The sequence below is a fragment of the Neovison vison genome, chromosome 13, assembly GCF_020171115.1.
Source record: "Neovison vison isolate M4711 chromosome 13, ASM_NN_V1, whole genome shotgun sequence".
NCBI classification, from domain to species: domain Eukaryota; kingdom Metazoa; phylum Chordata; class Mammalia; order Carnivora; family Mustelidae; genus Neogale; species Neogale vison.
Genome location: NC_058103.1, coordinates 18,885,001 through 18,901,946, shown reverse-complemented (window position 1 = coordinate 18,901,946; position 16,946 = coordinate 18,885,001). Strand labels below are relative to the sequence as shown.

At 40.8% G+C, this 16,946-nt stretch overlaps 1 protein-coding gene across 24 annotated transcripts in view; it reads right to left on the bottom strand.

Moving 5' to 3' along the window:
* The window catches only part of NRXN3 (neurexin 3), a 1,586,092-nt gene that overhangs the window by 1,106,254 nt on the left and 462,892 nt on the right, over positions 1 to 16,946 (bottom strand). For all 24 annotated transcript variants that reach the window (XM_044230674.1, XM_044230680.1, XM_044230666.1 and 21 more), the window contains one exon: positions 15,545 to 15,706. In XM_044230674.1, coding sequence (XP_044086609.1) covers positions 15,545 to 15,706 — 162 coding nt within the window. The remainder of the gene's footprint in view (positions 1 to 15,544; positions 15,707 to 16,946) is intronic.

Sequence of the window (16,946 nt, the reverse complement as noted above, 5' to 3'; positions counted from 1 at the left end):
ATGCTGGAAAGACAATGCCAGCTTGGGCCTTTTTGGAAAAGCAGGATGTCTAATCACAGACATTTTATTCCTCTTGCCACATCCCCCACTGAGTCACAGCCACTGTGATAACAGTGGGCTCCCGACCATGTCCTGAACATGCCCAGCTTTCCCTCCCCTGGGGTCCTTTCTGTCCCTGTGGCTTCCTCTGACTGGAATGGCCTCTCCCAGGTCTTTGTGTGCCTGACTCTTCCGACTCAGGTCTCAGTTTAATTATCACCTCCTCCAAGAGCCGCCTGGATGGCTCAGTTGGTAAAGTGTCCAGCTCTTGATTTCGACTCAGGTCATGATCTCAGGGCATGAGATGGAGCCCCATGCTGAGTTCTGTGCTGGGCATTAGGCCTGCTTAAGATTCTCTCTCCTTCTCCATCTTCCCTTCCCCACTCCCACCCTCTATAAAAAACAACAACAAATTATCACCTCCTCCAAGAATTCCTTCCTGAACACTCAGACTGATGATAGCGATCCAACCTCCTCACTACACACTCAACCCACTATTCTCTTTTATTTCCTTCATAACTGCTTACTATTATCTTAAAAGTGTCTTAATGAGTTATTTACACATTTACTCGTAGTGTCCTCCAACATAAATTCCATAGGCTCGGAGGCCTTATATATGGTCTCACTCAACACATACTTTAACACATACTTAGATCTTGTAACAGAGGAGACATGCTGTGAATATTCACTACACTTATGAATAAATGAATGAGTGACATGCTGTGGAGAAAATGGAAATAAAGAGAAATTGGCAATTTTTTGAAGTATTTTTTTAAAGTTTTTATTTATGAGAGAGAGAGACAGACAGAGAGCATGAGTTGGGGCTGGGTAGAGGCAGAGGGAAAAGCAGACTGCCCCCGAGTAGGGAGCCCAACATAGGTCAATCCCAGGATCCTGAGATCATGACCTGAGCTGAAGGCAGATGCTCAACTGACTGAGCCACCCAGGCTCCCCCCAGAGATTCGAAACTTAGAGCAAAAATTCTATTGCTGGGGTGCCTGGGTGGCTCAGGGGTTAAGCCTCTGCTTTCAGCCCAGGTCATGATCTCAGGGTCCTAGGATCGAAACCTGCATTGGACTCTCTGCTCAGCAGGGAGCCTGCTTCCCCGAGCCCCTCTGCCTACTTGTGATCTGTCAAATAAAGAAAATCTTTAAAAAAAATTCTATTACTGATGTTCAAAAATATTTACTAACTTACTGAAGAATATTTCCCATTTATTTATGTGCCAGGACCTATGTTTACCTCTAAAGAGAGCATTCAATCTCTATAAATCCCAATCCCTGCCTTCTAGAAGCCCCAAATACTAAGGAAACATATGAACACAGATCAATAAAATACAGTATAATAAGGAATATAATACCAATTATCATACAATGGAGTTAAGAACTAACAGCTGTGAGAGCCTATAGTAGAGTGCTCCTTACTTAAGCAGGTAAACCAGAAAACCGTATCTACCGCCACACTGAGGATAGGTATGCCCCTTCAGAGCTCAGCATGCAACTACAAAGGGTAAAGAGGTAGCCATGAAGTAGACAAGACAGGACAGATATACAACTCTCCCCAGCAGCTTTTCAGTAAGAAATGTGTTAAGGTGTAAATTCAGCAGGAGACAGAATCCTGAAAGATTTTCAGCATGTCACTAGCTGAGGGACCTGGAAAGAGGTTGATGAGAGATCTAAGATGACTAGAAGAGAAGGACTCCTTAAAAGGGCTCATCTCAAAAAAAAAAAAAAACAAAAGAGAATGGTAGTTATACTCCAAGAGGAGGATGAGAGTTCATCCTGTAAGACAGGATAAAAGAAGGCAGCAGTAAGTATCTTTAAAAGTAAATCTGAAATTGTAGGCAGAGTTTAGAAAGCATTGCCTAAATAGTTGCTATTTTCTTCATGAAACACGAGCTAGACCATACTGGCTGGTGAGAAAGAGGCTGAGGGAGAAGGAAGAATTTTATTGGTTGATAATTGGTGTGCAGTGTTACTGCCCTCTGCTACTACATTTTTACTGATTTGTGAAGTGAAAAATGTGTCCTTACATCTCTCTAGAAATCTATGCAGACACTAGTTATGGCACAATGTCCACATGGGGGACAAAACGCAAGGTTACAAAAGCACATAACACTAATGGAATAGTCATTTCTGCCTTTGTAAAGCAATTAAAAAAAAACATTAGCTAATTAATTAGCTCCACGATTACTTTATCCCTGTAGGTATATGTGTACAAGAACTGCCTTTTTTTTTTTTTTTTTTTTTTTTTGTCTCCTTTGAGGCATTCGAAGACACAAGAGATTTTGTCTCAGTGGGAATGTTGTGGTAGATTACATTTGCTGTAAATAAGTGACATTTTTAGAAAGCAATGAGTTCCACTGAATTTATCCTGAAGGGAAAAAAATGCAAAGCTAAATAAGAGGCTCTCAAAATCAGACTAAAAATTCATAATAAGCCTAAAAAGTAGCTGCTCCTCATTCTGGTTTTCTGGGGGGCATTGGAGGTAAATAGCTCCAACTTCAGAGAAAATACTAGGCTGGAACAAAAGTCAAGATGTGCCACACATCTCAAAACAAAGGTATTCAGCTGCCTGGTATTTATACCAAAAGCAGCTACTTTCCACTCAGGGCCCTTCATGAAAATCATTCCACCATTAACAGGTTGAGCAATATCAATTTGCCCAGCCAAAGTGGGAAATCAAGCAAAAACCGCCTTCTTCTCAGAACACTCAAGGGCAAGGTGAAAGAAATAGGTAATTGTATCCAGTCTCCCAGCAGGACATTTTTTGCCTGATTAAATGACCTGTCCTATGAAGTGGAACCTCTGAATGGTAGTGAAAGACCAGTCCCTAGAGTGGGTTTAACCACAGACTCACCAGCCTTTTCCTGAGGAGCTGACTTCCTTTCCTTCTTCACCAGGTCTTTTGACTGAGCTGGTGGAGGAGGCAGCGGTGGTGCTTCCATCACAACTCCTGCCCTTGCTAAACTGTGTGACCCTAGTCAAGAAACTCATCTCCTTAAACTCTAATTAGTAATGTGAGGCGAATGTGATAACCATTATACTACGGAAACCGGCCTCTAATTAGTAATGATAACAGGACCCATCTCACCAGTTTATTGTGAGAATTAAATGAAGAAATATGTATGAAGCATTTAACCGTGTAGACATACACTTTGCTTACATTTACATCATTAGGTGCTCAATAATTGTTAGTCTTTACTGTTGCTATTATGATTTTAGTTGCTGTGGTTATAATGGTTTTGGACACGGTGCCAGTAGAAGTCTGAGAATAAAGAAATAATTACAAGTGACTAACAGGTGATGGCAGTGGCTGGGAACCTCAAATCCTACCACAAGGGCCACTCTATGAGTCTCAGTGGGACATGTTTAAGTCAACTGATTTGGAGATTAATCAGGAAAGTCTTCAACACGATAAATCTGGTCTAATCAATTGGCCTCATTCTTTCTTTTCAGAAGGCTTGTTCCCTGAAGAGCTTAGGATCTTATGTTTGGAAGGAAACTAAAAAAATCAACAAACACTGTCTACTCATTTGGTGCTATAATCTCTTCTACAAATTTAGCAAGGTGGTTGTCCAGACCCTACTTGGGTGCCCTGGGTGATAAAGAATGCATTACTTTAAAGGCAGCTTTGAACAGCTCTCACTGAAATGTCTTCTTTGTATTAAGTAACCAGCTGCCACTCATTTGCCTTAGTTCTTTTTCCTGAGGACATATGAGCTACATTTAATCCCACTGCCATAGGATAGTCCTTCATGCATGAAGGCAACCCTTGAGCTCAGGTAGCTTTTTGTCCTCAGGTTAAATACTCCTGGATCAGTCATCATTTTTTTTTAAGATTGTATTTCTTTATTTGAGAGAGAAAGAGAAAGAACACATGAGCAGGGTGAGCAGCAGAAGGAGAAGGAGAAGCAGACTCCCTGCTGAGCAGGAAGCCTGACTTGGAGCTGGATCCCAGAACCCTGGGATCATGACCTGAGCCAAAGGTAGATGCTTAACCAACTGAGCCACTCAGGGGCCCCTCAGTCAACTACTTTTATGTCAGTCTTTCATCTTTTTCATAGCTCCATTCTAAAAATGTTCTAATCTATCAGATAGCTAACATTTTAAAAGCTGAATATCCAGAACTGAATAGAAATACTTCAGTAATCATATTAGCACATAGTGATGATGATGAGGATGATGATGAAAACAAACTAGTAATTTGCCAAAAAGTACTAGAATTAATAAATGAATTAAGGGGCACTTGGGTGGCTCAGTCAATTAAGTGTCTGCCTTTGGCTCAGGTCATGATCTCGGGATCCTGGGAGAGAGCCCCCTGTCAGGCTCCCAGCTCAGCATGGAGTCTGCTTCTTCCTCTCCTTCTGCCTCTCCCTCTGCTTGTGCTCTCTCTCGGTCACTTTCTCTCTAATGAATAAATAAAATCTTTAAATAAGTAAATGGATAAATTCAGTAAAGTTGCAGGATAAAAAATTAAAATACAGAAATCAGCTGCATTTCTATGCATTAATAACAAAGTAGCAGAAAGAGAAATTAACAAAACAATCTCATCTATAATTGCACTAAAAAAAAAGTAAAATACCTAGGAATAAACTTAACCAAAGAGGTTAGAGACCTGTACTCTGAAAACTTTTCTAAAGCAATCATGGAAGAAATTGAAGATGACACAAACAAATGCAAAGGTATACCATGCTCATGGATTGGAAAATATAATATTGTTAAAACATCCATACTACCCAAAGCAATACACAGATTCAACACCATCCCTATCAAAAAAGCAATAGTATTTTTCACAGGATTAAGACAAATAATCCTAAAATTTGTATAAAACCACAAAAGACCCTGAATACCCAAGGCAATCTTGAGGAAGGAGAACAAAACTGGAGGTATCACAATCCCGGATTTCAAGATATACTACATAGCTGAGAAAGAGAAAGAACATTATGGTACTGACATAAAGAAAGATAAATAGATAAATAGACCAGGATAAAGAACTCAGAAATAAATCCATACCTACATGGTCAATAAATCTATGACAAAAGAAGCAAGAATATACAATGAGTAAAAGAGAGTCTGTTCAATAAATAGTGGTGGGAAAATTGAAGAGCTACATGCAAAAGAATGAAAATGGGCCATCTTCTTCACCATACACAAAAATAAACTCAAAATGGATTAAAGACTAAAATGTGAGACCTGAAGCCATAAAATTCCTAGAAGAAAATGTAAGAGGTAATCTCTTGGACATCAACCTTAGTAACATTTTTCTAGATATGTCTCCTCAGACAAAGGAAACAAAAACAAAATAAACTATTGGGACCACACCAAAATAAAAAGCTTTTGTACAGTAAATGAAACCATCAGAGAAATTAAAAGGCAACCTACTGAATGGGAGAAAATATTTGCAAACAATATATCTGATAAGAGGTTAATACAAAGAATATAGAAACAACTTAACACACACACACACACACACCACAAGAATCCAATAAAAAAATGGGCTAAGAACCTGAATAAACATTTCTTCCAAAGAAGACACACAGATGGCCAGAGGATACATGCAAGGGTGGTCAACATCACTCATCATCAGGGAAATGCAAATCAAACCCACAATGAATTACCTTACACCTGTCAGAATGGCTGGTATCAAAAATAAGAAATAACAAGTGTTGGCAAGGATGTGAAGAAAAAGGAACCTCTATGCATTGTTGGTGAGGATGTAAATTGGTGTGGTCATTGTGGCAAAAGTGTGACAGTTTTTCAAAAAATTATTAAAAAAAAAGAAATACCATTAGATTCAGTAACTCTACTACTGGGTATTTACCCAAAGAAAACAAAAACACTAAATCAAAAAAATATATGCAGTCCTATGTTTATTGCAGCATTATTTACAATAGCTAAGATATGGAAGCAACCCAAGTGTCCATCAATAGATGAATGGATAAAGAAGATGTGGTATATATTTATAATGGAATATTATTGTTAGAAAAAAAGAATGAAATCTTGTGGAACCGCAACAACATGGATGGACTAGAGGGTACTACGCTAATTGCAGTTAAGTCAGAGAAAGATAAATATTATTTTATTTGTATGTGGGATCTAAAATAAAAAAACAAGAAAAATAATAAAAAATAATACAAACACGAAACAGACCCATAAATACAAAGAATACACTGGTGGTTGCTAAAGGGCACATGCACAGGCAAAATGGGTGAAGGGGCATAGGAGGTACATGTTTCCAGTTACAGAACACATAAGTCACTGGGCTGAAAGGTACAGTATAGGAGATACAGTCAATAGTACTGTAATAGCAGTGTATGGTGACTGATAGTAGCTACACTTGCTGAACATACACAGTTATTGAACCACTGTGTTGTATACCTAAAATTAATATAACCATAGTTGTGTGTCAACTATAATCCAAAAAATCTATCAAAGGTTTTCTATATATCAAGCATCATTCTAAAGATTTTACATTTATTATCTCAGTTAATACTCACCACAACTCTATGAAACTGGTATAATTATTCTCCTCATTTAATAAAGAAGCAGAATGAGGCACGAGGCTGGTTAAGTAATTTGCCCAGCATTCCACAGCTAGCTTGAGTAGTGCCAGGCTTTGAAGCCAAGAATTCTAACTCCAGTGCCTGCTCTCTTAGTCAATAAATTACACTATAAAACTAGTACCTTCTTTGTTTTATAGGTCACACCTCTATTAATTCAGCCTCAAATCATGTAGGCACATATTTTCCATCATTTAAGCTTCTTGCTATTTAAAAAGCTGATGAGCACACTCTCTTACCTTTCTTCAAGTCCCTAATACAAACATTAAGTAAGAAGAAGCACTATGACATCCACCAGAAACTTCCACATAAGTCAAAACAGACCCTTCACCAAGACTCATTGGAGTGTTTAAATAGTTTCTTCTTTCCTGACTAGCTCCAACATCCAATTCCTTTTCCCCCATCTTGTTGATGAGGACATCACAGAATGTATTGTGAAATACCTTGCTGATACTTAGCTATGCTTTCCTGAGTTGTAAGTATGGTAACAATATGGAATGGAAATTTGAGTTTGGTTCATGGGATATGGCTTATTTTCAGTGTTTCTGATGAATGACTGTGGTTCTGCTGATCACTTTTTTCTCTTCTATGGGCTCATACCTTCTATTCATAATGCACTCCAAAATTTTTCCAAGATTCCAGTGAAGCTCACAGGCCCACAGTTTGCATTATCTATACTTTTTTCCGTATTTAGCCTTGAGGAGCCTTCCCCAATTTCTACCATTGCTCAAAAACCACAACTGGATTTCAAAAAATCTTATTTACAAACTTTCCCTGTATCCTGGGATATCATTCATTCAAGAAATCTGAATGAATGCAGAGCAATTAGGTGCTTTCAACAGCCTCTGATATTAAATTCCCCACCTTTGCCTATCTTGGCCCGTCCTGACCTGTTGTCAAAGAGGGGTAAAATGGGAGTAAGAGGAATTCTTTCACATCACTTAGGTCTCTACGTTACAATGACAGAAAATCCAGCTCCTGCTGGTTTAGACAAACAAAGGAATTACTCAGTCTTGGCTGGAAATCAGGGGTACTCTGGTTTGAAGAATATTTGATTCAGGGTCTTAAACATGTCACTAGAATCTAGTTTCTCCCCACCTTCTGTCTCTGCTTTTCTCCATTCTGGCTTCATTTTTGGTCTCTATGTGTTGGCAAGATGGCAGCCAGAAACTCAGTTTTATATCATCCCAAGTTCTAACCCAAAGAAGGGAGAACTATGTCCCTATAGCATATAAGCTAAAGTCCTGAGCTTGTATGTCACAGATCCAAATGGGGTTAGGTACCCATCTATGAACAGACTAACCATGGCCAAGCCACTGGAAGTCTCTAGTTGACTAGAACTCACATGCTCGCCAAGGCAGCCAGGAGAGGAGTCAGTGCCATTGAACCACAGGATTGAAAATAAAGGGGAATAAAAACTTTTATTCAAAAGAAGGAGAAATGGATACCAGTCTCAAAAAAAAAAAAAATGCTCACCATATCTGTTTCTCCAGCAACAGCCCATCGATTATTAAGAGCAAACCACACTTCAGTATTTTTATTCTGGCACTAATGAAAGAACCACTTTCTGTTTGTCACAGCACAGCAATACCAAATATTGAAGGTTCAGCCCTCCTGATACTATTCGTTTTTTATAGCCTTCCTGGGCTAAGTACTCTCTCCCTGCCCCACCTGTGAAATAAACCTGTTCTTCACAGTTCCCAGCAGCTCTTCCTCTGTAACAGAGTGCTATACTCTCTCCTACCCATTTCAGTTCCTTATAATCTAAGAGGTAATCTCTTTTCCAGAAGAGCCAATTTATTTGCTTTACAATAACTGCATCCTTAAGATGATGCATATGGCATTGCCAATATTTGATCCTGTTTTTACCGACTCCCCCACCACCACCACCAAAATGGCAACCTCTATGGTCAACCTAATTGGCAGCTCCTAAGAGAAAGGTTCTCTCTTTTCTTCTTCGGCCACAGCTTCCATTTCCTAGTTTTCACGTTTCCACTTCTTTCTACCTTGTTGGAATCTTATCCTTCTTGGTTTTCTCCTGTTTGTATTGGTTCTTCCCTTCTGTCAAGCATGCTTTCCCCCAAACCTACACAGTGCTCCTTTGCACACCTTCCCAAGAGTAGGAAAATTAATCCTACCTTGCTATCCAAAATGTAATAAGCAATAACTTGTATTTCTACCTTAGAAGTTCTCCACAGTAGTGTGCATTTGGTTTAGCAGGGATCACCACTCTCACTTTCCAGATAAAGACACGGATGTCCAAAGAGACCATATGATTTTCTAATCAGCATCAGAACTGGATCTGGAGGCCAAGTTCCAATTCAGTTGCTCTTCCTGTTAAACCACATTGGACTCTCTTAACTTCTGCAGTTTTTAAATTGCAGAACCAGCAAAGAGCCAGTTTGTGGTTCCTTGCCAGACCTAACCAATTTGGTTTCATTTAATAACAAATAATAACATGAACATCTGCACAGTGCTTTACAGTTTATAAAGCACCTCCATTTTCTTAATCCCATTTGCTCCTGACATCAAAATGCCTGAAGTAAGTATTATTATCCAAGCAAAGACGGAGGCTAAGAGCACTCAAAAGACCTGCACTTACTACCGCAGCTGGTAATGAGTGAGTCTAGACAGATCTAAACCCAGACTTCTGTTTCTCCTCTCATCTTCCATGCTGACTCAAAAACCCTCCCTTGGTCTCTGCTCACCCTGGGGCCATGCAGTATTTTCAGTGCCAGGTTAAAGGGGATTTTTAGTCCTGATGTCATGACCTAATTTACCTAATTAAGAACAGAACAGTTTATCATGGACTGGGAAATTAGGAAGGAAACCAACAGAAGAGGTAAAAGAGTATAGAGGTAGAGAAAACAAAAACAGGGGGAGAAAGGGGGGAAAGTATAATGAGTGAAGAAGCAAGGACAACTCGAAAGAAAAACCAGAAGAAAAACTGTGATAGCATAAGAGAGAGCAGCAGCAAAAGACAGTGAGACGGGATAAAATGAGTATATTAAAAAAAAAAAAAAAGGCAACAACAAACACATTATCCCAAAGCCCGCAGGTGCCAGCAATTCAAATAAACGTATAGCAATTAACAGAATTAACACAGCCTTAAATAGCTTGGCTCACCAGATGTGGACTCCTATCAGGGTTCTATAAAATGTAAAGTTATTACAGATTAAACCATTAATCATCTGTTCAGAGACTATCTCTGGCTGCAAAATCCCATTCGGTTTTAAATGGCTAATAATCACAAAGGGATGTGGGATGTAATGTGCACAATGATGTTCTACCCAATTCTTTTTCCTTTAAATATGTGTTCCATGCTCCCGATTCTCCTGCTTCTCCGCCTCCCCCATTAGAGACTCCATGAGGAAAGAGAGGTGAGAGACCAGGCTGCCCCAGACACCTCAGCAGCACTGAGCTCCTCCCTAGGCAAATGGGAGATGAACATGGAGAACTAACATACTAGGGGAGAAGTAACAGATTGAGGAGAAAGGAGGCTGGTGTGCAATGAATCAAATCAAGCAACAGGAAAGCTGTAGGAGGATGCTGTGATGGGTTTGAAGAAGTTCCCTCTCCCTGGTCCTGAATCTGACAGAAACACTACCATGCCCCTCAGTCCAGACTTGACTTTCCTCTCGTACCTTGGGATTCGTCCAACAATAACAGCTCAGCAAAGCCAAGGACAGAGGAAAGGAGAAATGTACATCCTGACAGTGAGGGGCACTGGAAACTGAAACAGGAGTCAGAAAGAAGTGCTTTTCTCTAGAAATTTTAAGATTCTGAAAGACACTCTCCAGGCCCAAGGCCACAGTCAATGATCAACCCTCCCAACCCTGCTCTCCAACTTCCTAGGGCAAAAATAGACACCAGTTGGAAGTAGTGGATGAAGTAACTTCAGTTCTCTAGTAATTTAAAGCCTGATGGATAAGATGCCAACCTGATTGTGTCATTCTATTACTTACGATCCTTCAATAGTTCCCTATTAACCTAGAAAATAAAGTCCAAGGGTCGAGTATGAGAAAAACTTCTTTATGACCTGGCCCCTACTTAACTTTGCAGCTACATTTTCAAAATTCTTCCTCTTACAAATTGTGCCCTGAAATGAGCAAAGCGTGAGTTCCTCACGCACACACTTCTGTGAGTCCTATGCCCGTGACTGTGCTCATGCTGCCGCATCGTCCCAGAGCTCCACTCCCTCCATTCTGCCCGGTTCATTTCTGTTTGTCTTTGAGACCCACCGTAGCTCCTCTACAGACCTTTCCTGAACCCCAGAATATATGAGTCCTTTTCCTCAACAGCCCCACTGCACTTGTGACTGTCTCTTTCTACTAACCATCTTTTATTGAAATTATCTCCACGTTTCTGTCTCCCCCACGAACTGTGTGGTCTCTAAGGTGGGAACTGCATCTGATTCATCTTTGTATCTTACTTATTAGCACAGTCCCTGGTATCCTGTAGGGTTTGAGGATCTATCTATTGATCTAAATTCCATCAGACTGTAGAGCCCCATGACGTTAGCTCATTCATTCCTTTATTTATTCCAGACATAGTTATTGAGTATTTCTTTTTTCTTTTCTTTTCTTTTTTTTTAATGCCTGGAACTCTGCTAGGTTATGGGGAGACACCTAAGAGCAGAAGAGGCCTTTGTCATCACAGAGTTAGCTCACATTTTAAATAGACGGGAGACTGACCAAGGTCAAATACATGACCAAAGGCAACAAAACAAGGTAATGACTGAGGACCGATGGGGTGGGTTTCTCCACTTCGGAAAATGAAAGGACTTTAGCAGGGCAAATCTCAGAATAAAGCTGGTTTTCCTCCTGATTGTGACTTGCTAATACAGGAGATGTGGAGATACTGACCATGCTAATATTTATAAGTATATGGTTATAATTATATTCATAAACTGTTTACAAGGTATTACATAATCCTTCATAAAAATCCTTATAGCAATATACACGTCTGTATGGTTTTACTTTTGTGTATGTGATTTCATGTAAGAACATAATAAAGGTCCTAGTGTATCCATGTTAGGGAGGAAAAAGACTCAAATAGGATCAGTGGTTTATTCCAGGCCATGGAGAAAGTGACAAAGCTGGTATTCCCAGATTTTCCGACTGTAAACCCAGTATTCTTTTCTTTATACAATAAAGAAAATAAAGGCTCTGTCAAAGCCTTTTCAATTCTGTTCTTTCTAGAGGAAGTTCCAACCCACTTCTCCTAGCCTTGCCGAGCCTTTCCAGATAATGCTTCTCTTGGATCAGATAGCTAGAAAGTTCCGGAAAGACTCAGCGATTGCCACATCAAGATGTTCTTTACTGATCCCAAGGAAGTCACATGGTTAATAGTGCTAGAAGCATTTATCTAAATTATTAATATTATAAACATGTTTATTTACAAGATTATGTATGTAAACATAATCAATTTGCACACATGTGATTTCACTCAGGAAATGTTTACTGAAAGCCCACCAAATGTTAGGAACCATTCTAGGAGTTAGAAACCCTCAAGACCAAAAATAAGACCCACACGTTGAAACATGGAAACATGAGGCGCGTGGGTGGCTCAGTCGGTTAAACATCTATCCTAGTCTTGGGTTATGATCTCGGGGACTTGGGATCGAGCCCCATGTCGAGCTCCCTGCTCAGCAGGGGAGACTGCTTCTCCCCCTCCTTCTGCCATGTCCCATTCTTGGGTGCGCACTCTCTCTCTGTCTCTGCCAAATACATAAATAAATTTTTTTAAAAAAAGGTGGAAACTTGACAAGGAGTAAGATGCTGAGCTGGTAGTGTTCAAGTGCACACACATCTTGTGTTGACAACCAGGGTGTGTGGAGAACCACAATAGTCTGAGGACAATTTGGACAGCCTTTGTGGCAGCTTTTACAGCAGTAGGAAGCTAGGACGTGTGCACCTAGGCGAGAGTCATAATCATTCTCCTCAACATGGAGCCAGAATTTAACTATTGAATAAAGTAACTGGAGTTCCAAAGACAAAGCCTATTTTGTACCACACACAAGGTTACCTGTGATCTGGAGGAGAAACTCTGAAGTCCTTTTCCCATGCCCCCATTTTGAAGAAAATAATACATCAAAGTGCCCAGCTCAGCTCAAGGCAACACAGAGCCACAAACGGCAAGCAAATAACTGGACACTATTCTAAGGGTAAATAGTCAGAGTGGGCGTGTGGGACTTAAGAGGGGAGAAATACCAACCTAGCTGGAAGCTTCCACCATTCACTATATTGTCCAAGACAAATACCAAGAACAAGAGAATTTCCCAGAGGTGCCCTACAAAAAGTGAACTGTAAGGACTAAGTAGAAAGAAAGAACATCCCAGGACTACATGTGACTCAAAGTGATCTGTTTAGGACACTCAGAGGAGAAAGCTTCACAAATCCCTTAGAAACACCACACCATGAGTGCCTGGGTGGCTCAATGGGTTAAGCCTCTGCCTTCAGCTCAGGTCATGATCTTAGGGTCCTGGGATCCAGCCCCACATTGGGCTCTCTGCTCTGCGGGGAGCCTGCTTCCCACCCCCCCTGCCTGCCTCTCTGCCTACTTGTGATCTCTCTCTCTCTCTCTGTCAAATAAATAAAAACACCACACCATATGTAAGAGAGATGGGGTATAAGTTAATGAGGTTCTCATTTTCCTACCATTTCCCTCAGCATGCGCTGGACTTTCTTTTTTCTGACTTGATCTGGGTTTAAAGGCAGATATATGCTGCTAGCTATGTATACATTTTTACTACTGTGAACTAATTATTTCTGTTATTGACATCATTTTTCATAACTGCCTTTAATTTTTCAGCTGTTAAGTAATACTTTGTATCAGCTTTTGAAGCTTTCTGCTCTCTATACCTGGGCAGTGTGTGTGTGGGCGTGCGTGTGTGTATCTGTGTGTGTGTGCACGCACACGCACATACAGATTTTATTTATTTTAGGTTTTGTGTGGATGAAGCCATCAGAGATACGTCTGTGTTTTTACGAAGTTTGTTTTGAAATGTTCAGGAGCATCCTTCCTGACTGATCATTTGAAGTTGGGAAATTGCCCCTTTGTATCAGAATACGTAATTGAGAGATGGTTCAATAAAACTTTGTGCAGGGGAAAATTAGTTCTAGAGGCCACCCCTAGATCCTGCCCAGGAGAAATCCTGTCCACACTCAGGGCTATTTTACTACCAAAAAAAAAAAAAAAAAAAAAAAGCATGCGCCCTCCACAGTAATCGATGCTTCATTCATCCCTTAGCCACGTCCGTGGTAGCAGAACATGTGTATCTCTTTCTGACAAGAGTACAATTCCAGTGTGTGTGATTTAATACCATTTAAGCGTCTTTCAGGGTTCATTAGATGCTGAGCAGTTTATACCTTTATTCTATCCAAATGGGAGTAAATCCCAGGGCAGAAGCCTCTCTGTCCACTGCAATTCCGCGGGGAATGACCAGTAGCATCCCTGCAGCCAGTGGAAGGCTAGCTAACATCCAGCAGAAAGAGGAAAGCCCTTCTGGAGTTCACTTCCATAATATGTCCTTCAGATCAAGAGCAATATGGAGCTGTAATTGGATTTTTCTCTCCTTTGTCATGTCTCTCCTTCTTGCCCCTTCCCCTCAACTCATACAAGGCCCAGCTCAAGTATCAATTCTTCTCTGAAATGGACTTCCCCTTAAAATATATCTGTTTCCTCTAATTCTACTCAGATCATTTAGTCTGCGGCACTGAACGCACAGTGTCCTGAGCCGTACTTGTTCACCTCCGGATCTCATCCCCCTTCCTAGATTATAAAATCTTCAAGCACACAGACCACAGCTTGGAAAGAGCCGCTACGTTCAGTTACAATACAAACACAGGGCCCAGTGATGACTCGATAAAGGCATCCATTCCAGAAATACTTATTGTGCACCTACTATGTGCCAAGCATAAAGGACCCAACTTCAGTCTTGACACGGTTCACAATCGAGTGGCGTGAATGAGAGCATGTCCAATGCCATCCCATATGATAACCGATGTCCAGCAAATTTCAAATAACCACAATCAGAATAAAACATGTGCCCTGAGAGAACTCTCATAACATGTCACCAGGGATCTTTATCTCTAAGAAAGAACACTATTCGTTTCTCAAGGAATTTCCCCAGGGAAGGGGTATAGATATCTCAGGCAATCAGGCTTAGCTTAGCTTAAACAAAAATGTGCAGTACACAGCTCTGATGCCACGGTATTCTGAAAGAATTCTACCAAATCAAGTCTGATTCTTTTTGCCTCAACAATTGACCTTAGAGGACTTACACTTGACTGAAGCTCCTCTGCTCTCAGACAGAGTCTCAACACATCAGCTACAATAGTAATAAATGAGTAATGGCAAAGCCCCACTGCTTTCTCACAGCTGCTAGCTTTCAGGGGATAAAAAAAGAAAAAAGAAAAAAAAAATCAGTCTTCTGGGCCTTAATGTTACATTCTGAAAATTTTCCTTCATCTCAAATAATGAGACTCTTGGGAACACCAAGCTTGGCAAAGGTAAAATAATACATATGTTATTCTTTAGACAAGACACACAATCACAAGTTGAGCTACTTTTCGCCAGAGCTTCCCTACTTGCAAGTGAGGTATGAAATCAAACTTTACAGGTGTAGTTCTTGCGTTATCAGCGTCCTTTCATCTCTGTTATTTCATGTAATTTATAAAGCACCGCCACCTGTGAGATACAATTCCCCCTTAGGCAGATGAGGAAACAGAACCACCAGCCACGTAAGTGGCAAAACCAAGGTCATGCAACCAGCTTAAGTGGAAACCAAAATCTAGGACCTCACTTCCAAGTCCAAAATCTTTTTTTGCTATAACCTATGGCCTCAAAGAATGCATTAGAGGACAGAGCCCTTCACTGAAACTGGAAATTCATTTTTTTCTTGGGACAGTCAACGAATTAAAGAGAGCATGTGACCTGTACCTCTTTAAGGCAGCCCATGAAGTTGTTGCTGACAGGTGAGCCTGGCAAGTCAGCGGTACTTGGGCTTCCTCCCACGTAGAAGAAGTCATCCGATCCCAGCATGGTGTAGTCCTCTTGAGTGTAGCCCGTCGTGGTAAGGATGCCATCCACAGAGATCGTCACCTAGTGGAGGGACATAGGGACAAAAAAAAATCCCAACAATGACTTTACGGTCCTTTCAAAATCTGGTGGCTTCCCCTGCCTGTGGCGTCACTTTCACTAAGATTTTTGGTGAGGAAGTCTTTCTAATTTGGTTTGATTTTGGTATGTGCAGCGAAGTTCCATTTTCTGGTCTGCCTTTCCTGCGACCCAAGCCTCCAGCATTCCTCGGCAGACTCCCAGGAGACTTCGGGGGAATTGTCAAGAACTTGCTCTACCCACTGCACGCTTTACTCAGTCAGGCTAGAAAATGGAACGATCCTCAGACGATCACTTGTCTCAGCTCATTAGTAAAATGATTGTTTATTTTTGGAATGATTGTTACTTATGGTGGTAGTGAGAAACAGCAAAGGAGACATTGGACAATGGGGTTTGTTAGGGTTGGTCTTTGGTGGTGGATGGTTTGTTTTTTTTTTCTTTTTTCTTTTCTTTTTCTTTTCTTTTTTATTAGTTTCTTTGGGGGCTCACACCACGCTGACAAACATGCATTCAGGGAGGGAGGGAGAAGGGTCTCGTTTCTGATACGTCATGGATGGTACATGCCATGAACTACCCCAGGACTCCAACCCCTGCCCTCCCTTCCCTGCCATCACCACCACCAAGAGAAGAAATGACCCAAACCAAAAAGGCAACTCTAACAAAAAGAAAGGAATATGAGGCATAATAACCGAAATAAAAATAATAATAATAATGCCCACAGGGGAAAAAATAGCACCCACACGCCCAACATCCATGAAAGGAGCAGAGGGCAGAGAGAAAAGATGGGGCCTCAAAGCGTGCACACACCATACGCTGACACACCCATGCGAAAACTATCAGAAGCCAAGAGAAAAGGCGGAAGAGAAAGGGCAGGGAAATGGGCAGAGGTGAGGAAAACCAAAGGGAAGAATCAAAACCCACTTCACACTTAACATGCGCCGAACAAAGTGGAACACAAGATGGAAGTAAAAACAAACAACCAAAAAATAAAATAAAACACTCAAAACTAACGAAAGGGTTGTCTCTCCCCTGCCTGCCACCTCCCTCACTAAAAAAGAACAAAAAAAAAAAGGAAAAGAAAAAGAAAAGAAACATCCAAACCCAACCCCAAAATATATGAAGGATGAGAGAAGAATGAAAAAGAGTGGAAACAAAAATGGAGAGAGAGGAGCGTGGAGCTGGGGTGATGACTGACAGGTTGTTAGTAATGAGGAAAATGGGGAAC